The 25,791-nt window shown below is 43.0% G+C and overlaps 2 protein-coding genes across 3 annotated transcripts; one reads left to right on the top strand and one right to left on the bottom strand.

Annotated features, from left to right (window-relative positions):
• The first annotated feature begins 594 nt into the window (after nt 1-594).
• Nucleotides 595-6,261, top strand: yy1b (YY1 transcription factor b). 2 transcript variants are annotated; one of them, XM_078274418.1, is made up of 5 exons: nt 595-1,356; nt 2,638-2,800; nt 3,484-3,544; nt 4,040-4,198; nt 5,155-6,261. In XM_078274418.1, the coding sequence occupies exons 1-5, from the start codon at nt 774-776 to the stop codon at nt 5,335-5,337; spliced, it is 1,149 nt and encodes a 382-aa protein (XP_078130544.1). In that variant the 5' UTR covers nt 595-773; the 3' UTR covers nt 5,338-6,261. The 2 variants fall into 2 exon arrangements, with proteins under 2 accessions (XP_078130544.1, XP_078130545.1); XM_078274419.1 differs by having other exon boundaries at nt 598-1,356; nt 2,650-2,800.
• An 8,855-nt stretch (nt 6,262-15,116) lies between these two features.
• On the bottom strand, nt 15,117-22,619 carry lrfn5b (leucine rich repeat and fibronectin type III domain containing 5b). Its single transcript, XM_078274648.1, has 5 exons — nt 21,713-22,619; nt 20,726-20,900; nt 18,445-18,778; nt 16,927-17,227; nt 15,117-16,799 (listed from the first exon to the last, which is right to left on the bottom strand). The coding sequence occupies exons 1-5, from the start codon at nt 22,601-22,603 to the stop codon at nt 16,104-16,106; spliced, it is 2,397 nt and encodes a 798-aa protein (XP_078130774.1). The 5' UTR covers nt 22,604-22,619; the 3' UTR covers nt 15,117-16,103.
• Between the last annotated feature and the right edge of the window lie 3,172 nt (nt 22,620-25,791).

The raw sequence follows: 25,791 nt of genomic DNA, 5'->3' as shown, positions 1-25,791 counted from the left end.
TCACTAGGTAATCATTTCCAGAGCTTTACATGTGAATCGTTGAGGTCACAGGTCACATAACTGATAATAAAAGATATCCTAATGAACTCTTTTCTTTGTTTTAAAACAGTCTGCAGGTTTCCAGTTGAGTTGGACTATCAAAAAAGTACAACTAAAAAAGTATAACCAATACAACTAATATCATATAATCATAAAAGTGGTGTTAAAAATTACCAATGTTTGCTTGATAGGCCTATAGAGCTTGCTTTCCCATTTCATCCCATTCAAACTGAAAAAGCAACATATCATATAATTTTGGGATCTGGTTACTTGTGGTGGACATTTGCTATTTTGGGCATATTAGACACAATTGTGATTTGATTAATTCTACAACAAGTTAAGTTAAATAATAGTTACAGCTTTAATTCTTAAAATACCGGTATAACAATCAGATCTTATGTTCACTCCATTGACCTTATTATGTCATTTACTTGTTAAATCATACGTATCCAAAATATGTGTTCAGATGAGGACCTCAACAAAGTTTGCCAAACCACCGGCAGCACAGTTATCACGTTATCGCTGAACTGAACTCTCGCGATATTTCGGTATTGGAGAGCATAGTGGCAACGAGAACTGCCTTGGGACGGAGTGCAGAGAGTTGTTATCGAAGAAGAGGGAGAACCAACAGACAGAGGCAGGAGCTAAGCTGGGGGGTGTGTGAGTGTGTTTGTGAGGTCAAAAAAGGAGCACAACACGGCGTGAATGAGACAAGCAAGCTGGCGGACTTCAACATGGCATCCGGAGATACGCTGTACATTGAGGCAGACGGCTCGGAGATGCCGGCCGAGATCGTGGAGCTCCACGAGATAGAGGTGGAAACGATACCAGTGGAGACTATCGAGACCACGGTGGTCGGCGGGGATGACGACGACGAAGACGACGAAGACGAAGACGATGGGCAGCCCATGATCGCGCTCCAGCCGCTGGTCTCGGACGACCCCAACTCGATCCACCACCACCACCATCACCACCACCACCACCACCAGGAGGTGATCCTGGTCCAGACCCGGGAGGAGGTGGTCGGTGGAGATGACTCGGACCTGCACACAGACGGCGGGAGCGGGTTCGAGGACCAGATCCTCATCCCGGTACCGACTCCGGGGGTGGAGGACGAGTACATCGAACAGACATTGGTGACTGTGGCTGGGAAAAGCTCAGTAGGTCGGATGAAACGGGGAGGCGGCACTGGTGGCAAGAAAGCGGGCAAAAAGAGCTATTTAAGCGGTGCGGAGGCTGGCGGAAGAAAATGGGAACAGAAGCAGGTGCAAATAAAGACACTGGAGGGGGAATTTTCTGTTACAATGTGGGCATCGGGTAAGTAAACGTTAGCCCAGCTGTGTCTGTCCGTTCCGTTGTTAGCCGCTGCATGAGGCCTCATTGCCAGGGCGTTGTCCTGCTGCACCAGACTAGTTCCTGGAGTGGTACGTTGCACCGCCGTGAAAAACGACAAATAATGCAAGTTTTCGATGCAAAACCATATTGTATCATATCGAAATGTTTTTGTTTTGAAGGGAGGCCATGTTTAGGTGTTGCTGGGCGCCGCCATATTCCCCGAGACTAGTAAGTATGGCGGCGGCCTCGAAAAAATGGCGATAGTCGCTGCCAGGCAGAGATGGCGGCGGTGCTAGGGGGAGATAGAGACAGCTGGGTTTTGGATATCTGCAGGCCGCAAAACTGTGGCGCACATGCTGCTCAACTGCAGCGGGTGTAGCGCCGGAGGATTATATAAAATCTGTGAAAGTTTAATATGCGTGAAATTGTAAGGCAGGTACTATTTAATCAGTAAATAGTTCAGCAGTTAGCTCTGGTTGTTGCTGTTGGTAGTAACGTTGGCTCACTAGACAGCTTTGCGTCTGCATCGGGCAACTACTGCCTCTGTGCAGAGTGATGGTACTGCGTGCAATGTAATGTTGACCAGGTGTTAATCCATCACAACTGAGAGAGGGCTCCTATAAGGCAACCAAGAGCTATTTCTGAGATTGCTTATTTCACAGCGAAGTGAGTGGTTGATGTATTCCTTACTGATAATCGACCTGTTCATTTTGTTTTTGAGAGGCCACAGCAGCTATTTGGAGCTAGTGCACTCTGCTGGTTGGTTTAAAATAGGATTCAGTAGTTTAGCTTCTTGTTTTTACACATGCACGTCTTAATTGAAAGAGGCCATTTATTTTTGTGCCTGCTTGGTACATGTCACCCTTTTTTATAAATTAAGTATATACGCCCCAATTTCTTCCCGTACTTTAAATTGTAAAAATGAAGTTTTTTTTATTTTATTTTTTTATATACTCTGCACGTTTGTCATGTTTAGTTGTCTTATCTCACTTATATCATTGGCATCTAATTTGGTAAATGTTTGGTTTTTACATTTTAATAACATGCAACATTATGAGTAATAGGGAGTAAGTTAATAATATGTAGAAATAGGTCAATTTTTTTTTTTATTAATGTAATGCCAAAGTAATTATGCAACAATAATGTGACTCCTGATATAACATTAAGGGCCAAGGCAGCTGCAGATGTTTTTGCCCTCCCTCAGGCTTGTAGCTAGGGAAACACCAATGTGTTATCGGTTCAGTCTCTGTAATGTGTTCCTAGATGACAATAAAGACATTGACCATGAGTCAGTGGTGGAGGAGCAGATTGTCGGGGAGAACTCCCCTCCAGACTACTCCGAGTACATGACAGGGAAGAAGCTGCCCCCTGGTGGTATCCCGGGCATCGACCTCTCAGACCCCAAACAGCTGGCCGAGTTTGCCAGGTGAGTGCGTGTTTGTGTGTTGTCTCTGCATCATTTGTTCCCAAATGTACACCTGTTTTCCTGAGAAAATACAAATGTGCACAACTCTGATGAATATGCAAAAAAAAGATGGGTGCCTGCGCACGCCCACGTGCAGGGGAACAATATTCTTTAAGAAAAAAAAATGCACAAAAGAAATCACTAAGGTAAAATGTAGTGTGAGATAAACATTGCTCTCTCCCTCTACACAGTCATAAGATATTCTGTTTCACTTGAGTCAGGCAAAAAGAATGCATATTAAATGTTTTGTTTACAGATTTTGATCTACTTTTATAATTATTGGAATTTTGCTTATATAGCCTATAAAATGTCAGCTAAAACAGGCTTATTTCATGGGGAGATCAGTAAATGGCCATAGTGAGTGGGAATTATGTAATTATTCACCATAATAACTTCACAGAATCTTTTTGCTGTGCATTGATTCTTTTTTTGTAAACATGTTCCATCTAGAGGGGAAATGTCAAGTGATGATGTTTACGCTGTAACAGACGACCTCTTACTGACGCTGGTTATTGATTAACTGAATCAAATCAACATTACAACTAGACTAGACCTTAACATGGGTGCTTTTGCTTTGCGACATGTCTGTTTTTGTTTGTTTAAACCCCAAACCATGTCTTTTTTTTTTTTTTTTTTTAAATCAGGATGAAGCCCAGGAAAGTCAAAGAGGACGATGCTCCCCGGACGATAGCTTGCCCTCATAAAGTGAGTGACGTTGTCCCCACATGAACCATGCCACTACTTTGCTGAATAGAGTTTGTTGTTCCTGTTTAATAGTCTCGGTTTGATAGTCTTACATTGTTGCTTTCTGGGTTATTGAAAATTTCTGTAAAGGTTATTAAAAAGTGAAGAAAGCACTCAAGTGTATTGATTTTCATGTTCTTACAAGAACAATCAAGCCTCAGCTGAACTCTACGTGTTTAGCTAATGTAAGGTTATTTGCTGTATGAGCACTCTGTCATTGGAGTGTGAAGCTGTTAACAATACATTACGTTTTCAGGGAAGAACAGATACAGCTCCACTTTGCAGGCTTTAATTGTGATTAAAGGAAACCAAACAAAATGCTGGGGACACTTGACATTTATATACAAGAAAACGAAAAACCTTTTTGGCGCACCACTTCCGAGTTTACAAGTCTGCTACACTATTTGCTTGTCTGTGCCATTTGTCAACTCTGCGCTGCACTGTTTTTGCCCCCAGGGCTGCACAAAGATGTTCAGGGATAACTCGGCCATGAGGAAGCATCTCCACACCCACGGACCCCGCGTGCACGTCTGCGCCGAGTGCGGCAAGGCATTTGTCGAGAGCTCCAAACTCAAACGTCACCAACTTGTTCACACAGGGGAGAAACCCTTCCAGGTTGGTATCAGAACTAACTTCCCACTCCCCCCACGCACAGATACACGTGCACTATTTTAACATTTTAAGCACATAAGCCCATCACAGTGTTAAGTCGAATTCAGGCTAAGGACAATGGAATAATAAGCAACTGCTCGCTCATGTTCAAAAATCATCACTTAATGACTACTTACTTTCCATAATTTCTGACAACTTTTAATCACATTTACATGTTTTTGACATGTAAATTCGTCTTTTTCATTTAATCATTTGCTGCACCTGTCAGGCAGTTTAGAATGTCGGCCGATTAACCATCTGTATTTTTAGAAAGAGAAAACAGTATTGTTCTTGTATTGCAGTGTAGTGCTAGATGTTAATAATTGTAGTAGTAGTAGTAGTAGTATGATAAGGAAAGATGTAAGGTCACATTGTTCTTTTGTCCAAACATTACCCTGTTTGGCTGCTTAGTTTTATTGTTTGTATTACCAATCAGTGTGTGCAAACTTAACATTATTTTAGGTAACATTTGTTGCTGAAGTGGAAACTTGACTCCAATCCAGTAAAGAGCAGGACAGAGCTGGCTAAACTCTGATAGCATCAAAGACCAACTTTCACACAGTGGGGAGATACTACACGGTGGATGTGCTAATTGTGAACCGGGCTCCTATTTTTGAATATAACATGTAAATCCTGGTCCATTCCTTACATTTTTGCGCATGTGTCTTTGGAATTTGTGAAGTGCAGTGTCGCTGTTACTACAGCCTCATGCACACCGCTTCAACCTATGGGGAAATCTAAAGCTTGACAGGCCTGTCGTTGCTAAACTGTGATTGGACAATTGCAGTTTGGGGGGTGGGCGGTGTAACGAATAGTCAATAATAATAAAAAAAAAAAAAAAGAAAATGATGTCACATACTGTCTGATCAGAGGCAAAACTGACTCCTTTGCTCCTCATGTTTTTTTTTTGTTTTTTTTAGTGTACATTTGAAGGCTGCGGGAAAAGGTTTTCTCTGGACTTCAACCTGCGCACACACGTGCGGATCCACACTGGAGACCGACCCTACGTCTGCCCTTTCGACGGTTGCAATAAGAAGTTTGCGCAGTCAACCAACCTAAAGTCTCACATTCTCACACACGCCAAAGCCAAAAATAACCAATGAGAACCCATCCACCAGCGTCAAGCCACACAGACGAAAAAAAGAGCACCCTGGCGGCACACGTGAAACCTCTTTTGAGGACGGAATGAAACGCTTAAGACTTATTGATTCATATGAAAACAATCTGACAGATTAAAAGACTTAAAAACACTGAAATTCAGCTAGTTTTCCTGTGTGTCCCCTTCCTTCTGCTGTCATATTGGATCAGGAACACAGTGACTAGTCCCCAAATCCCCGGCCTACACAGTCCCTTTGTTTCTCCAGTGGCACTCAGCTGCCAGAAGATGGAACTCATGGACAAACATCAGAGACTTATTTTTACCAGAGTGAGGAGAGAAACAGCAATCTATTAGTATTTTTATTTTCTCACATAGCTCTCATTTTCCTTGAGTGTGCATATTGTACACTCGTCTCAGGCTATGTTCAGTAAAATTGTGATTATTTTTTTTTCCCCCACCTGCATTATGAGACCGTACCTATGATACAAATAGGCCCCGCCCCCGGCCTTGTGTGACCCGTTTCACTCATATGAGAAGTTTAAAAACAGCTGTATGTTTGTATTTCCATACCCTCTTCGGTTGTATTTTTCTCTAACCACAAAATAACCGTGTATACTTGTATTGTATGGCTGTATTGAAATTACGTAGACATAGATAGAGGTGTGATTTAAAGTGTTAACCAATGAAACGTTTAGTCATGAGTTGCTTTATATTTTCTATGAACTGTCTTTACACAAATGAATGAGTAATATAAACTTGGTCACAGCGTGTCTCAGTTGAAGTATCTGGAGCGTACGCTGAATTGACTGCGAGACCATCACTTACTTTGTCAGAATGTAATGTACAGACGTCAACCATTAACTTCCTTTGTTGATATTTACACCCATGTATCTCAACTGCCCACAATAAAATGGCTCATTCAACCCTGTCGAAATATACAAAAGTTTGTATTAAGTGCACCTTTTGGACTCGCAAGTGTTTGTTATTCGACACAGTCCCTCTGACATACAGTCTATATTAGTGCTACCTAAACATATTCTTTATTATCAATTCTGCACTAAACTTTAGATTGCATTTGAAATTATCATACAAGTGTTTTGGCACATTTTACCCCTTTTAATACAATTGTATTTACATTATTTAGCTGAAACAATAAGTTGATCAATTAGTCAATCAAAGAAAGGTAATCAGCAGACGTGACAATCAAAAGTCCATTATCAAGCAAAATCGGCAAACATTCTCTAGTTCCAGCTTCACAAATGCTGCTTTTCCTTGTTATGCGTGATAGTAAACTGAATATCTTTTGGTTTTGGACTAATGGCTGGATAGAAATTTAAAGACATCCCTTGGGATTTTGGAAATTATAATCAGTGTTTTTCTTTATTTTTATGAGGAAGACCATCAATTAATGGAGAAAACAATTGTCAGATTAATCAATAATGGAAAAAAATCAAAAAAAAAAAAAACCTTGATTCCAAAGCAGACTGTAGTGTTTTTTTTCCCTATATGTGGAAGCCTTTCATAACATTGCATAGCAGCAGTCAGGTATCCAGATCTAAACCTGCTTTGGGAACGTTCAGTCACCTGCCAAACAGGAACTTGCAACATGCTGTCAGAGCCTCTTCACACCATTTATTTTTAATCTTTGTATCATTTGAAATAGATTTTTCCCTGTGGCCTGCATGCATACAAAGTTCATTAAAATGTGAAAAGTAACATTAGTAAGTAAGTACATTTACTTAAGCATGAGTACAATTATGAGATACTTTACTTGAGCATTGTGTTTACCTCTACTCCACTATATTTCTGAGGCAAATACATTTACATTTATTTGACAACTGTTAGTAGTTTGCAGATTAAGATCCAGTAATAAAATATGCTCCATTGTTATAGAATAATATACCCAGAATATTGAATATACTGCAGCTCCACCTCCAGCAGGCCAGCTACTGCACAATAACAATTTGAAATACTTGCTAAAACGTTTACTTAAATACATTATTTAATGCAGGACCATCAGTTGTATTGGAGTGTTTTTATAGTTTGGTATTGCTACCTTTACTTAATCTGGATACTCCTCCTCCCAGTGGATGTCACGATGCGTCTTTGTTGTTCTTTATGCTTCTTCGTTTTTCAGAGGACCCAACGTATTAGTAGTCATGTCACACAGAGGCTGGAGCCCCTGGCTGTGCCCATAGGCCTGTTCAATAATAATACATGAAAATAATCAATGACCCCACAAACGATATTGGAAAATATAAACATTAACATAAAAAAATCTAGAAACAATTGTATGTTGTGGGAAATGATCAACAGCATTGTACTAAATGTGCTAAAACATGCAATATCACAACATTTTAGGGCTGCAACTACCAATTATTTTCATTATGATTAATCTATTAGTAATTTTCTCAAGTAATTAATTGTTTGGTCTATGAAAAGTCAAATTGTTAAAATGCCCATTACAGTTTCCAGGAGTCCAAGGAGACATCTTTGAAAAGTGTTGTTTTGTCACACTTCACCCTTAGAGCCTCAATTCATACACTTAGTAAACGCACCACAGGCTTCCCAAAGTGTATTTTTGAGAGAAAGAATTTATAAAAAAAACAAACATGTTACCCATAACCTATATTCATGTTTGACTCAGGATAACAGATTTTCTAAAAGCTGCATCAGCTTAATGGAATTTCCTTCCTCCCTTTTCCGGTCTCCACTTGCACTTTTGTGAATTACACATAAATCCATTCCTTTTTCTGCTCAACCAGCAGGATTAGCACAACTGTCTACCTCAGCGTCCTACTAAAATCCTGCTCTTTGGCCTGATCCTGGTCATCCCGCTGCAGACTCCAGACCAGCTCTTACTATGTCATTGAGCCTCTGTGTGTTTGAGAAGGTCTCTCTGGAGCCTTTTCTTTTAAAAACTATACTCGCTGTCTGTCACATAAATGATCCAAGAGGAAGAGAAAAAGGAGCTGTTGTTGCTTTGTTTGTTTTTTCTGACAAGGAAATAAATTGATTTTGATGTTCTCATTGGCTGTTTTTAGACAAACAGCTCAGACCTGCTGCTTAAAATTCAGAACCAGGTACACTTTTCCTCTACCTGAGACTGTGTGTGTGTGTGTATGAGAGAGAGAGAGTGTGTTAAGGCTGATTCAGACATGTCTCCACTTGGGGGTCCCTGTCTTTTTTTTTTCTTTCTAAGGGAGCATTTATTCACAGGATTGGTTGTTTTGATTGACAAAGGCAGAGGAGAGTAAATGTGCTACTTGTTATGCAGCTGAAGTCTTTCAAGCCTGCAACACCTGCTCTCTTTCAGATGCTTATTTCATTATGGCTTCTCTCTCCTAGGAGTCAAGGCACTTTTGTGTTGTGTTTTTTTCTTCCTATTTTTAATTCTGTGCTGCATGTTTACCTGGATGTTATTCCCTTTGTCTCTTACTCTCTCTGCTTTGGTCAAATCTGAGCTTATTCGCAGCCAAGTGTGATCTCACCTACAATCTCAGTGCCTGGATTTTCTTTTCATTAGTTTGTCTCTCTCGCGGTTTCACTGGCAGCAAGCAAACAAAGGTGTATCACACTGAAGCGTAGCAGGCAGCCTCAGCAGTGAGATACCAACAGTTCTTACAGCTGCACTAAAACCCCTTCATCTGACTAAATCAGGAAATCCTCACGGATCAACCCTCAGCCCTTTGTGGTTTATTATTCATTTTACATTTTTTAATAACTTCTGCGGGTGTGCTCTGCTTGTCAAGAACTGAATTTCATGCTAGATGTAAATAAATCCTAAGGCAAACAACCACCAGTGTAAACATGAAACTGTAAAAGCTATCTTCATATTATGTAAGACCGAATCAACTTTGTTCTGCAAATACAGAATTGTACGAGTAAACATCTATGTAGATACAGCTTCGACTATATCCTTGGTTACATATAGTAAAAGCATGACTATTATGCTTAACTGCTCCATTGCTCCATCACACAGCCAATTTGATGCTAAGGCATGCAGGACACTATAACTCAATTCCATCCAATCTGTAGTTCTGTAACTTCAATCTGTTCTAGGCACGTTTAAATCTCTTAAAGTCCTTTTTTTCTGCGGCGGGCACAGCAAGAGATGCTATTTCCATGCAGAAAATATGTTGCCAAGGTAACAGAGGAGAGAGTGAGAGAGAGGCTGAGATAGCCCCTGAATAACAGGACTGCCGCTGCAGACACAGAGCACATCGCTCCTCCGCCCTGTCAGCATCGCTACAGCAGATTTTCAACCCGTGTACAACACTCGTTTTACATCTGAAGGCTGACTTTGAATGCTTCAAATGTCAAGACAGTTTTTTTTTATGTTTGTGTTTATTGGCCAAATTGTCACACCAAAGCACAGTATAGGTTGCAATTCATCTCCCTCTTTTTCACCTCTGGTCCCCTTATCAGCTCTCTTTCTCTCTGTCGCTACCTATATATAGACTGGCTTTCTCTCTTTTCTCTGCCTCTCTATCTGTGTACACCTGTCTCCTCTATCTTTCCTCTCTCCTCCTCTCTCTGTCTGTAAAAACTCAGATTTGCTTCATTGGCATGGCCGTAGTTAACTGCACTGTTGCCAAAGTAGGTTGTACAAGGTTTACGATGTAAGTAAGATCATTCAGAATGTAAAAAAGACAACAAATGGTTTGCACATCACAACATTATATACAATATACACTGTAAACACCATATAGTCATTGATCGTTTGAAGTGCTGGTGCTGGGAGATTTTATGTCATTATAAATATGATATGTGAAAATCTGAGAAACTTTGATGGGCATTTTCACTATTGTCTGACACCTAATAGACTAATTGATTAACTGATTTCAGTGATGGAAAGTAAATAAAAATGGCATTTACTCTACAAGTACTGTACCTAAGTACAATTTTGAGGTACTTGTACTTTACTTGAGTATATCCATTTTATGCTACGTTATACTTCGACTCCAATGTACCGTTACTCCACTATATTGATCTGATAGAGGTAAATCAGCTGAGAGTTTACATACAAAAATACATATGATGGACTTATGAAATACAATATTGTCAAAGTTTAACCAGTAGTTACAATAAGCAGTGTCTATTTGGGGCTCCTTCACATTTCTCGGACGGTTTCATTTGAATAACCGTTTGAGTCCAAAAGACGTCAATTCATCTAGTATTTCACAAAAAACGAAAAGATTACAGAAAAGTCTAAACAAATTAATACAAATGTTGTTTTCTTTTATTCTGTGTGTCTTGTGACCCCTATGTTGGAAACCACTGGACTAAACTACTAGCTAATTACTAACTAAAGTAAAATGCTGCTTATTAATGCATTAGTATTCCCAATCTGATTATGTTATATATAGAATGAATCAGTCACGTGGGCCATTTTTCTGCAGAACAAGTACATATATACATAAGTATATTTTGCTGCTTACCTTTACATTAGTATAATTTTAAATGCATGACTTTTACTTGTAATGGAGTACTTTTAGATTGTTGTATTACTACTTTTACTTCAGTAAAGGCTTTGAGAACTTCCTCCACCATTATCAGCCGATTAATCACTAATGAAAATAATGAATAGTTGCAGCCCTACAACATGGTATATTATAATGAGGGTGCTTTGAAGTCTGAGAGTGTGTCGTGTTCTTGGAAGCTGAGGTTTTTTTGAGTTTGCTTCTTCTGTCTTTATACAGACTGCAGTGTAGCATTACGTGCTGCTTAGTCTCTACTTTTTTGTTTTTGGTCTCTCTTCTCTGGGTTGCCAGGTTTGTCTGTGTCCACCAGTGTCAATGGCCAGGTTGTAATCACTCACATTGTATTTAGGTATTGCCTGTTCAGTGCTAAATAACTGAGTTTTCTTTGTGTTTTTGTAGTAGATGTCCAAACGGTACTGACTGTAACTGTTCTGCCCTGTCTCTCTCTATAGCCTACACCAGTGTCTCTCTCTTTCACTCTCTCCCCCGTGTGCATCAGTCTCTCCCCCATCAGCCTCCAGACGTCAGTCACAAATCGACCTTTATTTGATTAATGCCTCATTTAAGGATCCTCATCACGTCCCCGCTTCGCTCCATCCGGTCACAAAGGTGAACTCTCTTCAAAAGAGCATAGCCATTGCATCTACATTTCAAATGACTGACTGTAAGGCCGCGTGGAGATGTGATCCGCCTGCAGGTTCTACACCCTGCAGGTTCTACACCACAAACGTGGTCACAGTTAGATCAAAAGACCTTAACAGCCTTGTTTATGAAGAGCTACCTGACATTCTCAATTTTACCCGCAGTGGCTGTGTCCCCCCGGCTGCAGTTGCTGACAACTGATCAAACAATAGCTGTGGGGCCTCTGCACTGTTATTTTCTGTCCATATGTGTTAGCGTGTACACTTTATATGCCCAATTAGCATGAAATTCAAATTAAATATGACACCAGGGTTTGATATCTCGACTTAACAAACACACTTAGATGATATCACTGTAAGCATGCAGTAACAAGTAATAGTTTGGGAGCACTTGGTGCTTCTGAGATGGGTGAGCAAACAAATGTGGCCCACGACCTCCCAACAGCCTCCTGTCTTCCATTACTAGAAGCCTGAAGCGATAACAAGATTAGCATAAGCACTTTTAGTAAGTCATTGTGAATGGGAGCCTTAGAGAGGCTTAAACTGTCCCCCCTTCACCAGCAGCTGATAGATAGTTGTGAGCTGACTGCCTGGCACATCTGCTTGGTTGCAGCACTGTTCTCTTAGTGGTCTCTGACACCGGCAAATCAATGATAAATCCATCATTGGGGATGCTCAGCATAGAGAGAGAGAGCAAATCACTTTTTATAAGCGATAGCAGCTGTCAGGCAAATGGGCATAAAATGGTTCCTAATGGTGCCTGGTATATCTGGTGTAAACTGCAGCCAGCATCTTTGTCGTCCATCACCCTGGAGAATATGTAACTGAAGGACGGGAGGCGGCAGGAGAGGAGAGGAAGAGGAGAAAGCATCTGTTCGTTCAGCATGGGAACCCCTCACAGGGGGGCAACCCGATAATCAGAGTTCACGTCAAACCAAATCTGGTGTCTGTGCTGCGGGATGACGTGACACTTAGTAAGTCTGCGTGTCAAACAGTGGAAGTCACTCAGTCAGCACCCCTGCTGAGTGACCTTCACTCAGCCCACTCCTCCACTTTCTAATGGGATTTCCAAAATGCTCGCTCATTTTCTGTCTCGGCTAGCTTTGTCAAAATCCTGTTGGTAATTGAAGCACAGTTGACTCAAAAGCTGAGATTATAAAAAATGAATGACTCCATCCGTTCTCTGAACCCCTGGCATCTGCAAAGTCAGGTGCAAGTGAAGTAGATGTCAGTGCCAGCAATTAACATCGTAACATAACACTTGGCAGTGTTAGTTATCAGGTTCAATCATGAGTTTGACTAGACAGTAACAGTTACTGCTGAGTAAACATGGAAGTCTTTAGTTTAGATTTGACCATTTCAGTTAGCTCCCCTCTTGCCCAGACTGCTGTTTTCCCAGAAACAGTAATCACATTCACTATTAATGAGCTATGATGTTCATCCTGGACCCATTTACTCCTCTCAATAATGCATACTCTTTGGAATTGCCTGTGCATATTTTACACTGTGCCACCTCCTCCTTCTGTGTGCTCCCCTGAGAGGGATATCAGTGGTGTTTTGGTCTATATGGCCCCAGGCTCTCTCTACATGTACTCCCAGGGATAATGCTTGCCAGGGGAACAATGTCTCATGTGTGTGTTTCTGACTAAGACTGCCTGCTGCGCAGAGATAATGAAACACTGAGTTGCAGCATTGCGAGCAAAAGTTGCTAACACACTTGTTGAAGGACCGCAGTCTTCTTCGATTGAAGCTTCCATATAACCCCTCTCTGTGATTTTAATAGGCTTTTCAGTTTGTTAAAATAGGCCCAATGATCTCTTTAAATAAGACAATTGACCACAAATTGGATACATCAGTGCCCCAATGTGATTTTCCCCACATCATGATTGGCATTAAAAGTAGGCAATAGTGCCATGGGAGACCATATTGGTTTAAGTGCTCCGTAAAGGGACTCATCCTGTCAGAACCAAGTGAAAGTCACACAAAGGAATGAAAACCCCATTAGCAATGACAGCATAAAATGGATTTAATCAGCGGAACATTGAGGCTACTATTAAGCAGGGTGGGGGGGAGTTAATCAAATGCTTCTGACGATCACTCTGACCCAAGCCCGTTGGGATTGGAGCAGCAAATCAAATCAGCCCAGCCCTTGTAGAAGGCAGGTCAGACTCCGAGAGATTGGCAGGTTCAGCTCTCCAGTGGGCCAGTGGGTGGGGGGGGGCGAGGGTTGTTCAGGATCATGGCAGAGGAGTGAGTCAGCATGATGCAAGACAGTAGACTAAAGAGGAGGGGGGGGGTCAGATGGTGGTGAGGGGAGGAGGGAGACTAGACAAAGGCCAGAAAACACACTATAGGGGTTTGGAAAGCGGGTCAGGCTCGTGCAGTGTTGTGAAGGAGAACTTGCGGTTCTTCTCTGGCCACAGGGCTCACTCCACTCTGCTCGCTGCCAGACCTCCAGCCGAGGTCTATCACCCACACTCACCCCACCACTGCCCCCTGCTCCTCCTCCCCTCTCACCCCCTTTGTGAAGGTGCACTGAATACCGAAGAGCCAGAGGCTGCATGGCTGGCTTACAAAGGATGCTCTTTTCTCTGTCTCCTGCACTCCTCGTTCTGTTTCACTCGCCATTCTCTCTTACTCTGCAGCTCCCTCCTGTGCCCTCTCTTCTCTCTTTCTCCATCTCTGAGCTGTCTCGCTTTCTTCTCTGCACCTCTCGCTCCCTCTCTATTTCTTCGTCCTCACCACTGCCGCTCTGCCTCCCACCCTCTTTGCCGTATTTGTTTCACAAAACCTTCCATCTAACTCCTCTCTGCTTCGCCTCCTCTCCTCCCCTCGCTCTCTGTCTCACTGTCTCTCTCTGCCCAGAAATGCATCTATTATTAATATACACCTCTGGCTGTCGCCAAAGACTGAACCAAGGTTCAGGCCAAGCTCCTCAGCATTTCAATCACCCATAATAGGCGAGAAATAATGAATAAAAGCACATGAATCCTGTTTGTTTGGGTCACAGCAATTAATGTATGTTTTACATACAGTATGTGCAGATGATATTTGCAGGTGCTGTATCCTTTGAGACACATGCATAAAGGGGCATGCCCGTGCATGTATATAAAAATCAATCAGGCAGCATCCGACCACCAAAATACACAGTGAATCAGAGCTCGTATTCCAGCAGATAATGTGTATCATGTCAGTCCTGCTGCCATGGAGACATTACTGTAACTGTAGGAATAGTCATGCACGGGTTCCCACTGCGGAGGTTGTGTTTAACCTCTCCTGCAGCAGGTTTCTGCAGTGGCTGCCGTCCGAGGGCACAGGAACGGCGCTGTCAGACAAGCGCGGAGATGCGCAAGCGAGAGGCGTCCCTGGTGACTAGCGTGGCCTCTTTTCATCATCTTTTTCCCTCCTCTCTTTGAACAAACACAAGGGCTCAGGGATCTGCCAGAGGTCCACCACTCGCAGAGAGAGGGGAATTATGTTGTTGCAAGACTACTGAAACCCCAAATTCATTACCACTTTGGCTGGCAGAGCTTGCCGAACAAGGGGATGCATCTATTGCTTTGTTCTGCTGCTCTCTAATTGTGAAGTGGGAGAAGTTGGGAGAATTCACAAGGCAAGCTGAAAATAAGATAAGTCTGAGTTTGTCCCTTTTATCACTGGTTTATTTATACTGGTAAACATCAAACAGAAACAACAGCAAAATCAAGAGCTGACGTCCTCCCAGACTTGTGATTATCATTTCTCTTACATCGACAAGTAAATTTACAACGGTTGTCATCGGCGTGACATGATAATGTCAGTCAGTAAAAAATATGGAAATGAACCATTCCTCTGGATCCCGTCCACGCGTAATATCAGATTATTTCCTGCACCTTTCATGCTGTTGGTTCAATTGTTGCTCAAATCAGTCACGACAGGAATCCTATCAGAGTTGAGTCTTTATGTAATTATGTGATAAAAATGTATCGATTCAAACCGGAGGGCAGTATTAGGCTGAGTCGATTTGTGCCACAAAAATACTGCATTGTGCTGTGTCTGGGGGTGTCGCGATGAAAAGATGGAGCGCTGTCTGTCTACTACATTCTGTTCCAACACCTCTGGGATGTAAAGCACATTCGTAATCTCAAGCCAAGGTAATTAAGACATGTCACCGTCTGTCTGTAGCTGGAGACAAGAATCATGTTGAAAGTCTACAGAGATTGTATCACTTTAAGTTACAGGCAATGAGACTGCGAGTATAATAAGCCATACCTCTGCATGTCTCTTTCTTTGTTATTATACAGTATGTCCAGGTTACTGCATTCAATACCACATGGACACTTATGGCTGTATTTAGATATACAGCATCTCACACAACTAAACATTTTTGTACATGAAGTTGTTTTATACATTGTTGTGCCTTTTGTCAGTTTGATCAAATGTCGTTATAAAGACGACTTTGAAAGGTTATAAGGTACAAAACAAATGTGAACAGTTTCCCGTAACCCTGTTATGCCTGCCTGGCCCCCATATATATGAGAGAAGCTTACAGGTCCCTCAATAGAGCGCACAAAAGCTCAAAACAAGGCATAAAATCCCTGTCTGCTCCACAACGGGCTACAAATCCAATCCAAGAAAACAAGAGAACGCGGGTCATAAACTCCAAATCATAAAGTGCTCTCCAGAAGCCACTCAGACCTGGAGAGCTTGTCCCTGGCCCGGTGCATGTTTGTTGTGCTCTCCAGCTGCGGCAGCTCGCCGCTCATCGACAGGCTCCGCTTGGAGCGCAGACTGGCCCCAGGTTTGGGGTAGGTCACGTAGCAGCGCTCCATATATGAGTCTGCGTTAAGAGAGTGCCTGCGGTTCACTCTCACTCCCCCTGCAGGCACAGTCATGTAATGTCGAGCGGCCTGTTGGGGACGCTGAACTCTGGGAACAGCAGTCCATTTGGTGGGCTGGCCGGGCACAGCCAGAGCGACGGCGGTGGTCATTTTAACCTCTGACGAGTTATTCCGGTTCATGTTATCGAGCTCGACATCCACCTGAGCTTCAGCTCGGCGAGCCTCTAAGGGTTTTGACGGAGCACTGAAACGTTTGGGCCTCGGAGCGCCCGGGGAGGCCGGGTGCCAGCTGTGGCTGGCTGCGGAGGTAGAGACAGTGCAGTCAGGGACGGAGGGTTTGGTGGTGGCTACGGCGACTGGTGGTCGCTGCTTGGCTGGCTCCGTGGGCGGCAGGGCAATTCTGAGGCACTCCTTATCATTCTTCTCTGGATGCAGGACCTGCTTAGAGAGGGACTTGGGAATCCCACAGCCCTGTAGCTGTCCATCACTGCTCAGCGACCGAATATCTCCCATCTCTAGAGCCTGACATGACAGGACAGAAGTATAGGAAGAGAAAGAAGAATGAAAGTGATTCTATTAGACTCCCTCGACTCAATATCAACAGAAATAATGAACAGAAAAAGAACCGAGGGAATCACGCCAAACTGACCTTATCTGCATCGCCTTGGTTACACACCCGGTAGCGCACAATGAGGAAGATGATAAAAGCGAGCACTGAGGCCACAATAATCCCTCCAATGATAACCACAATGGTGCCGCCAAGAAACTGGGACTGCATGAAATGGCATCTCAGGTACTGCGGCTCTGTGGTGAAGTGGATGCATCCTATCACCCTGGTGGCGGTCAGCGAGGTCACCTGGTCATCGTAGATGGCCAGCACACACAAGTCATAGTGCGTACCAGCCGCCAGGTTGTTTACCAGGATGCTCTTACTAGTCGGAGGTATCATTCTGTGGAGAGAAAAAAAGCTGTGTGAGTTCTGACATAGATTAGGGAGGGTTAAATGAAAGGAGACAGAAACAAATCAGATTATCCAGCTCATTGTTTTGTAGGGATAAAATGAAATGACAATCATTTATCTCTCAGGGGCTATTTACGATCTGTCGAGGCATAATCTTTTGTGACTTTTGCTTTTTTTGTCTCCAGCATCTTTAGTGATAAAAGGCTGCTTTCAGTCGCTGGGGACGCAGGATGCCTCCTTTTGTTCACAACATCAGGATTACAGAGCCAATTCTCTAATGTCTCCTGCTTTCCGTAACCACTGCCAAACGCCATATATGTGCCATTGACTGAAAAAAAGGGGGTCTGTGCGACGATCCCGCCATATCCCAGTGATTAGCATTAAATATGAAGAGAAAGAGGGCAGAGATGAAAGAATGCTGTGTATAATGCCAGTTTCTCAGATGGGCATGTGTGAAGCCTCTGATGCTTTTTATAAAACACTACTCTTTCATCTTCCTATCAGTCCACAGCTTAATGCTGACTTTCTCTTTTGATTTTGTTGATCAAGCATTATCAAGGTTTTGCACATAGTAAATTATACACTCTGGCGAGGGAGAGATTATAAATCGAAGAATAAGGAGTCAGATACAGTGCGTTAATGTGTCTTCCTCGTAGGATTAAATAGACACCACAAATAATCATGTCGACAGCCAAGTCAAGTTCTTAATGACTAAAAACCCAAAGGGATTTAAGTAATCAAAGCGGACTTTAAAGGTAAAACAAGGGTCAGGAGATTTTTAATAATATGATTTCAATCAGCTCAAGTTTATTGGAAAGGGTTAGGGTTCAGATTTAAGGTTTGTTTACTAGATTCAATTTCATTATTTGGCCAGTATTTTAAGAAAACATTGGGTTACACTTTACTTGGAGGTATCTACATAAGAGTGACATGACACTGTCATGAGCGTGTCATAAACATCATAAACAAGTCACGTTTATGACATAACGCTTCTTTTAGTAAGTGTCATTCCATTTTTGTCATGACAAGTTATGTTTAGGTTTAGGGTTAGAGTTAGGGTTCATGTGTCATGACTGTGTCATGACAGTGTCATGTGTTCATGACAGTGTCATGTCACTCTTATGTAGATACCTTCAAGTAAAGTGTTACCAAAACTTGTGATTTCATGGTCTGTATTAACCCAGCAAGCCAGGTGTTTTTGTTTACCTGTAAACCAGTGAATCGTCATAGGTGCCATTATATTGGATCTGAAACATGCGTATTCCAGGAATACTCGTCTGGAAGTTAAACTTGACCAGGGCCGAGGTGGACGTGGCCTCAGCAATCACTACTTTCTTCTCCTGGCTCGTCTTGGCGTTTCCCAGAGGCAACCCCCCCACCTCTGCCCCAGTCTTGGTCACTGTGGCGATATCTGATGATCCGGGGTCGGGCTCCTGCTCTGCGACTGTGTTGTTGGTGATATGAGGGAGTTTAGTGATGACCAGATCCACCGTCTGCTGGGCCTCACCTGCCGGGTTGGAGGCCACGCAGGTGAAGGAACCTGGAACACAAACTAAATCGATTATGGTCCTTCGTGATATTTATTGTGATATACGGATATATGTTGCTGGCCACACATGCATTCAAGTTGCAATATGAGAATATCTAATCATATTTAAAGAAATGGTTTGACATTTTTGGAAACTTTCCGGAGCCCCAATAGTCCTGAGTTGAATGATAATGTAACTAATGATTTTATGTTAGTCCCTGTTGATTCTCACAAAAATGTGAAGGATTACTTCAGGACATCGCACTTACTTCATCAGTGAGCATATTTGTTTCACTTTTTCTTGTCTAATGTCTGAGTGTAATGTGAAAAACTACAACCTGTGTGTTTTTTTAATAAATATTGTTATGATAATAGTCTAAAATGATGAGTAAATGCACAGTTTCTAGTCACATAAGATACAATTATTATATACAATCATTGGGGGAGAGCCCCAAACACCACAGCCACACGACCTCCACACCCCCAGCACAGCACCAAAGCCCTCCAGAAACCTAGGGAAACCCTGACCTTTATTCCAGTTTACATTCAATGTGTTAGGAAATGACCAATGTGGATGGGAACTGACAAAAAAAGGAAACACTTTAAATGTATTATTGCAGCACCAAAAGGTGCAGAGAAAATTTTTGGGTGCACTGGAATTAAAACGTTAGGCACACCAGTGCAACCAATGTAAAACGTTAGTCTGCCTTGCCCTCACAGCGTGGTTGTCCGACTCGTCCCCACTTCTCCCCTGGCCTGGCCTTTCTCCGTTGCCATGTCTGTGCCTTTGTCTCCTGTGACAGGGGCCAGTGGAGGGCCGAGAGCCGAAAAACATTGGACAATGGACTATAAACTCAGGATATTCCAGAAGTTGCTGTTTTGGTGGTTATGTAGTAGGAAATGTTGCCCTGTCTGGCCGTACTGAGTCTTGTGGGAATGTATAATGGGTCCTATTTTCTTGGATGTTTTAACCGTGAACTTTGTGGGCCTAAGCTCTGTGACTGGGCAGTTAGGAAACAGGGATGTTTCTAGTTGAAGGGAGGGAAGTGTGTGATAGATTTTATGTTAGCCCCTGTTGATTGTATCGCACAAGGTTGCCGTAGGATGAAGGGGTGGGGTGAAGAGCTTCGGGGAGGGGTTGTGTCTGGATGGTAACCCTAGATTTGCAAAAACTCTCGCACATGTCACTGCCTTGAGGTCAATGCCTATCCTCAACCATCTCGCGAGAGTTTCGCAAATCTAGGGTTACTATTTAGACAAGACCCCGGGGAGGAAGAGAGAGAGAGAGAGAGGAGTGATAAATAAAGCGTTTTCATATTAAACCCATGACCTATGATTAGGCGGTTACAATAAGATCGATACCATTTTCATATCTATAAATATAATGCTAACTGTAAAAACAACAAATGGTGGTACTACTGGAGTTTTCTCATCACCATGAGGTCATTTTTACACTTACATTTTGTACAGATAAAACAAACATGATATGGTTTAGTGAGTTTAAGAGGTGCTGGAAGGTGGAATGTGTTGTGTTTGGTTTGGATGGAGTCAGGCTAGCTATTCCCCCCGTTTACAGTCCGCTAAGCCAAGCTTGCTGGCTGTACTGTAGCTTCATATTTGATGGACCGACATGAGAGTGGTATCAATCTTCTTGTCTAACTCTCAGCAAGAAAGCACATAAGTTGGCATTTTTGATGATTTAACCACTAAAACATAAATGTGTGAAAAAGTATATTTTTGAAAATAGATGTATATGACTTAGCCAACAAAGTGAAGAAGAAATGGATCATTCCAATGTGACTTTAATCAGTGTGCGAGCCAACACTCCTTCACACTCTAAACTTTATCGTCTGATGTAGACAAATACTTCAGTCCTTCTTCAGTCTTCTGCGTATACCAGCAAACAACTAATTTCGTTCAGTCAACAACACAAGCACAGCTCCCGGGGTGTAAACAGACCAGAGTCCTTGACAGTGCTGATGAGGATGTCCAGCGTGCCGTCTGTATGGACCGCGGTCCTGGAGGAATTGGACATAAGGCGTCCGTCAGGGGCGATCCAGTGGATAATAGGGTCGGGGTCACCCCTGGCCTTACAGCGCAGAGTCACACTCTGACCCTCCAAAGCTCGCAGCTCCTGAGGCAGAGGGAGGAAAGGCGGTTAGTGAGAGGACTTCATTTTCATATGTTAAATACAGAGATTAGATAATGCACTAAATCCAAAAATTGAAAAACACTTATTATTAACAGTTATACTTTGTGCTGTAAGTTTGGCTTGGATATTATCATAATGAATGCCCTTATTGATCATGTTGTGTTTTAAAAAGCTTCCTATTCCCTGCAAATATAATCAATAATTGATCAATCTAGATATGGAATTTGCATGCTTATAAAGGCAAGATAATCAATGTGACAGTACATTGCAGTGTATATGATGGAGTCCAAGTAAAACATAATTTTCTTCTGCAATTATGCAAAAGAAGTCTGCAGAATGTAAATGAGATGATATAGCTGTAATTATTTGGCAAGGATTTGATCAGATACCGTTGTTTGGATGCATGAATCAAGGGCTAAATCACTGTAAGCTTTCCCTGTGTAAAAGGGCTTCACTGCGGATCCATCATAAACCTGCAAATAGCTTTATTAAAACGGTAACTGAAAATCCTGCTAAAGAACTTCTCTAAAAACTCTCCACAGGCCACAGTTTGATTACATTTTTAAAGTAGGTTCAATGTATTTTACAATATTTAGTAAGCTGGGAGGCCCAGATGAGACCCACAAGTCTTGTTAGACTCTTCTGGCTTGCAAAGCTAATATTTGGTGTGACGGCCAAAGAAAGCACAAAATGTCACCTAGGATTAACTAAGGCAGAATCCAATGTCTGCTCAGAGAGTGTAACTGTAGCGAGTGTTGTGTCGTACAGTGCACAGCTCAATTTGGAGGTCATACCTGAGAGTGCCTGGTGATGAGAGGAGGCTCACACAGGAACTCTTCCTCTGAAACAGTCCAGAAATAGCGTCCGGCGAGGTGTTGCGGTGAGGCACAGGTTTCCAGATCATCCTCCCTCCGCAACCTCCGCAGCCAGAGCAGCTCACAGTTACACCTCAGCGGGTTCCCTCCGAAGCTCAACGCGAACGACATAGGCCCCATTATCCCAGAGGTGGCCAGGACCCCTGCTCTTTGGAAAATAGGGTCAGGAGGAAGCTTCTGGAGCTTGTTGGAAGTTACATCCAGCCTCTTGAGCTTCTGCAGCCCAGAGAATGTGCCCTCTGGGATGTAGCTGAGCATGTTGTGGTCCAAATTGAGAGTGTGGAGACTGGGCATCCTTTGTATGGCCACCCATGGCGCACTTTCCAAGTTGTTGTAGGATAAATCCAGCTCTTCCAGTGCTGTCAGGTCATTAAAGGCCCCAATCTGGATGTGGGTGAGCTGGTTGTTGTTGAGGATGAGGTGGTGCAGCTTGGACATGCCACTGAAGGTGTCGTTGAGGATGCGGGACAGCCGGTTGCTATCAAGGTGAAGGGCTCGTAAGTTCTCCAGGTCTTTGAAAGCATGAGGCGCAATGGAGCCGATAGTGTTCCGAGAGAGGGTCAGGTCCACCAGCCTGGTCATGTTGGCAAAGTCTTTGCGTTTGATGCTGGTTACAAAGTTATCCCCAAGACGCATCTCCACCGTGTGCCTGTCGATGTTCGGGGGCACAAAAAGAAGCCCCTTTTTGTCGCACAAAGTCGCCAGGTTGGGGTTAAGCACTTGGCAGACGCAGCGTTTGGGGCAGACCTGAACTTTGTGGGCCTTCACAGCCACACCGAGGACTATCAGGTAAACCAGGAGAGACTCCATTTGGCTTTTCAGTCAGGTTAACACACCTAAAAAAACATCAAAGCAAAAAGAGAGAAAGAGAAGGGCGTATTATTCATTGAGCAGTTAAAAAACGCAAAGCATGAAATCTGTGATTATTTGTATCATCTTTATCAAACTATAGTTGGGTAATCACACATGTACCAAGAGCTCCCCTTTTAGAAAGGGAATTGGGGGATTCTGCTGTGAAAAGTTAGAGCTTTTCTGCTAAATTTGAAACACCATCATTGCCAGCTCACAGCTGAGATTTACAGAGAGTCCAAATTCTAAGCAGGATGCTAAGAGAGTCGATGCCCGAACAAACAATAAATGCTGTGCAATTAGACGTGAAACTAATTAGTCACCTGCAGACTTCAGAGTAAAACATCCCCAGTAACCGTGTAAGATTTTTGTGACAGCTCTCCTTTTTAGCCTCTGCTCCCCCCGATCATACTTTTTTTTGATATGATAATCCCAGTCCTTTTATGTTTGTGTACAGAAGGATGAAAGTAACAGGCAGCCCAGAGCCTCATAAGAATTAGACTGATGTCTCCCAGGATCATATCGCCAATAGGAAGGGATGATTGGCCCTAGCGCCTCAGCGAAGATTTGCTGTGCCTTACTATTGATTTTCTCTCTGCTGCTACTCTTACTTATGACACACATCTGAGATGGGGGATAAGGAGGGATCCATTTGATGAATCCCGAGACCTTGTCAGGGATATAACATGTCATAAAACTAAGACAGTGGAGATCAGATCACAGCTCTGCAGGTGCACCACACGATGTACCAGAGCAAGAGTGACATTAGCTGTGATTATTTTTAGAACTGAAATTTAGTGTCATTTTAGTAGAACATGCCATATTCAGCCCTGTCGGTGTCCCATTACAGCACACGGAAAGGAACACCAATCTAATCAAACACAGGGAACAAGAGCTCCAATCCCACAACTGTAGTAAAAATCCAAAGGCTAACCTTTAAATACAGAAGAGACTGGCTGATTTATGATTATAGCTTTCTGTGGTCCACTGATAATGTCTCCATTGTCGACGTCGGGTCTTGGAGAGTGTGCATAAAAATCTTGCCTCAGCAAAGAGCCTGCCAACTGAGTACCTTCATGCTTCAAAAGCCTTTGCTGCACCGGAACTGTGACACACAACTCACATTGTAATAACAACAATAATAAGTTGAGTATGAGGAAAATATATAAGAGTGAAGAAAACATTGTGACGTGCTTACCCTGTGGGGACGTGTTTTTAACGTGAGGAGGGGAGTGAAGGAAGCCCAGTGGCATCCACTGACAGCAGTTGCATTTTGACACCTGGGTAAAATGTATCACGGCCTGACAAGGAGGCAGGAAAAAGGTTGCCTTAAAATGGCTCAATATAGCAAAGGGAGGAATGATATCATTGGAGCGAGCATGCTGGGTGTAACATTTTCAAGAATACTGCTGATCGAGCAGCAATGAATCTGTGTCTTTCTCGACCCATTTTTACAGGGGACAACTTTACCAAGTCACACAAGAGCCCCATTTTGTGGATTGCAGTCTGAGGTGCAGTGGTGCGGAGATCTGAGCTGCTAAGAAATGGACTGTGGAGTCATTATTAAATGTTGTCAAGGCTCTCCTTAAAGATGGCAGATGACTTCAGTGACTAGCTGTGCTGCAAGGCTATGTGTAGTGGTACCTAAGTATAAACTTTAATATCTACTCAATGTGTGTGTGTGTGTGTGTGTGTGTGTGTGTGTGTCAGAGGAGAGCATAAAAAGCTGAGGTGTACGCAAGTGTGTTGATGTCGGTGTGCCAAGCACCCTCTGCTCTGACTCTGAAAGGCACGGCCTCTGGATGTGCAATGAGGCGGAGAGGACCTGCTACTTCCAGACTCGAATGGCGCTGAAGACTTGATATTGATTCACTCTGTGGAGATGGGGGCTTTTTTTTTTTTTCGCCTCTGAAAACTCAGCCAAACGTGAAGAGAATGGTCGCAATGGTAATCCCTACAAAATTTGTTCTACGAGGACAAAAGGACAGCCCCCCGCTGCTGAGACGGGGCAGGAAATGTCTGTTGCCGTCTCCCTAATTTGCATTTAATTATGGTTGTTCTACAGAGATTTGCATAACAGGTTGCACTCATCAGGTACATGAACAAATAAGTAGATAATCAATCAATGCATTCATCAATCACGCACTTCATCTCTAAATCTCTAAAATCATTATCCTCCAGGTTGGGCTGTTCATTATAGTGAGACGACTTGGGAGGGCCACAAATAAACAGGAAAACAGATCATCTACTGATGCATTCACCATAATCTCCTTCATAGTCAATCAAGTGTACGTTTACTACCTCTGAGCAGGTCTTTTTACCCTCAGAGGGCAGAACAGACTGACAGCACACACCCACACACGCACACCAGTGGGTGGATTTGTGCCTAATAGAGGTAGCTCGCTACACAACAACCCCCAGCAATGGAGACAGACATTCATGCACAGCAGCAGCAGCAGCAGCAGCAGCAGCAGCAGCAGTATACTGTAGGAGAGGATATCTATGGTCTCCCTGGGGAAGCATTTGCCAAGAAAAGCCTTATGCAGCATTCTGCATGCCAATCGTCCGGTGAGGTAATGGGGGATATGTTTTCAGATGGTCTAACTTATGCTGGAGCTCATGTGAGAAAAGCCCCTGCAATCCATGTCTGGGCAGGAAATCAGGGGAAAGCAGCCCTGTGAGGGAAAGTTAATGAGATGAAGTCTGCTTGGTATGCCTTCACGCAGGTTGACACGATGGCACATGGCAACGTCTCAGCAGTGTCTCACCTGGGCTACTCTGAGTGGAGCTGCCGGACGTCTGCTACCGCCAGGAGCAGGAGGTAAACTGATACTTCAACATGATGGGAAAATGGTATCGACAAAGCAGTGAATTAGGTCCTCAGCCTGCCTGCTTTATAAAATCAAATGAAGCTGCTGCTGCTGAAGAGGATCATATTCTGACGGAGCATGGTAGAAATTTTATTTTGTCGGGTAAATGCTCATGTAGCCCGAGTCCAAACATCCTGACCAAACACTGATGCCGTTATGGATCGTAACTAAAAACACATCTGTGTTTGTGAATGAGGGTATGTGCTGTGACACCCTTTTCTTACAGAGCCTGCCAATGTTAGAATGCGATTGCTCTTGGGTGACAGCCTTGATGCCATG

Source organism: Sander vitreus, chromosome 18 (genome assembly GCF_031162955.1).
Source record: "Sander vitreus isolate 19-12246 chromosome 18, sanVit1, whole genome shotgun sequence".
In the NCBI taxonomy this organism is placed as follows: domain Eukaryota; kingdom Metazoa; phylum Chordata; class Actinopteri; order Perciformes; family Percidae; genus Sander; species Sander vitreus.
Note: the sequence above shows the minus strand (reverse complement) of the source record. Positions and strands in the feature narration are given on the sequence as shown.

Excerpts from the sequence above, each read along its gene's own strand:
- yy1b (XM_078274418.1), top strand. The coding sequence starts at position 774 with ATGGCATCCGGAGATACGCTGTACATTGAGGCAGACGGCTCGGAGATG. Across the intron at positions 1,357-2,637 it reads TGTTACAATGTGGGCATCGG|ATGACAATAAAGACATTGAC; the intron begins GTAAGTAAACGT and ends ATGTGTTCCTAG. Across the intron at positions 3,545-4,039 it reads CGATAGCTTGCCCTCATAAA|GGCTGCACAAAGATGTTCAG; the intron begins GTGAGTGACGTT and ends TTTTGCCCCCAG.
- lrfn5b (XM_078274648.1), bottom strand. The coding sequence starts at position 22,603 with ATGGAGTCTCTCCTGGTTTACCTGATAGTCCTCGGTGTGGCTGTGAAG. Across the intron at positions 20,901-21,712 it reads TCATCACCAGGCACTCTCAG|GAGCTGCGAGCTTTGGAGGG; the intron begins GTATGACCTCCA and ends CCTCTGCCTCAG. Across the intron at positions 16,800-16,926 it reads ACCAAGGCGATGCAGATAAG|GCTCTAGAGATGGGAGATAT; the intron begins GTCAGTTTGGCG and ends CTGTCATGTCAG.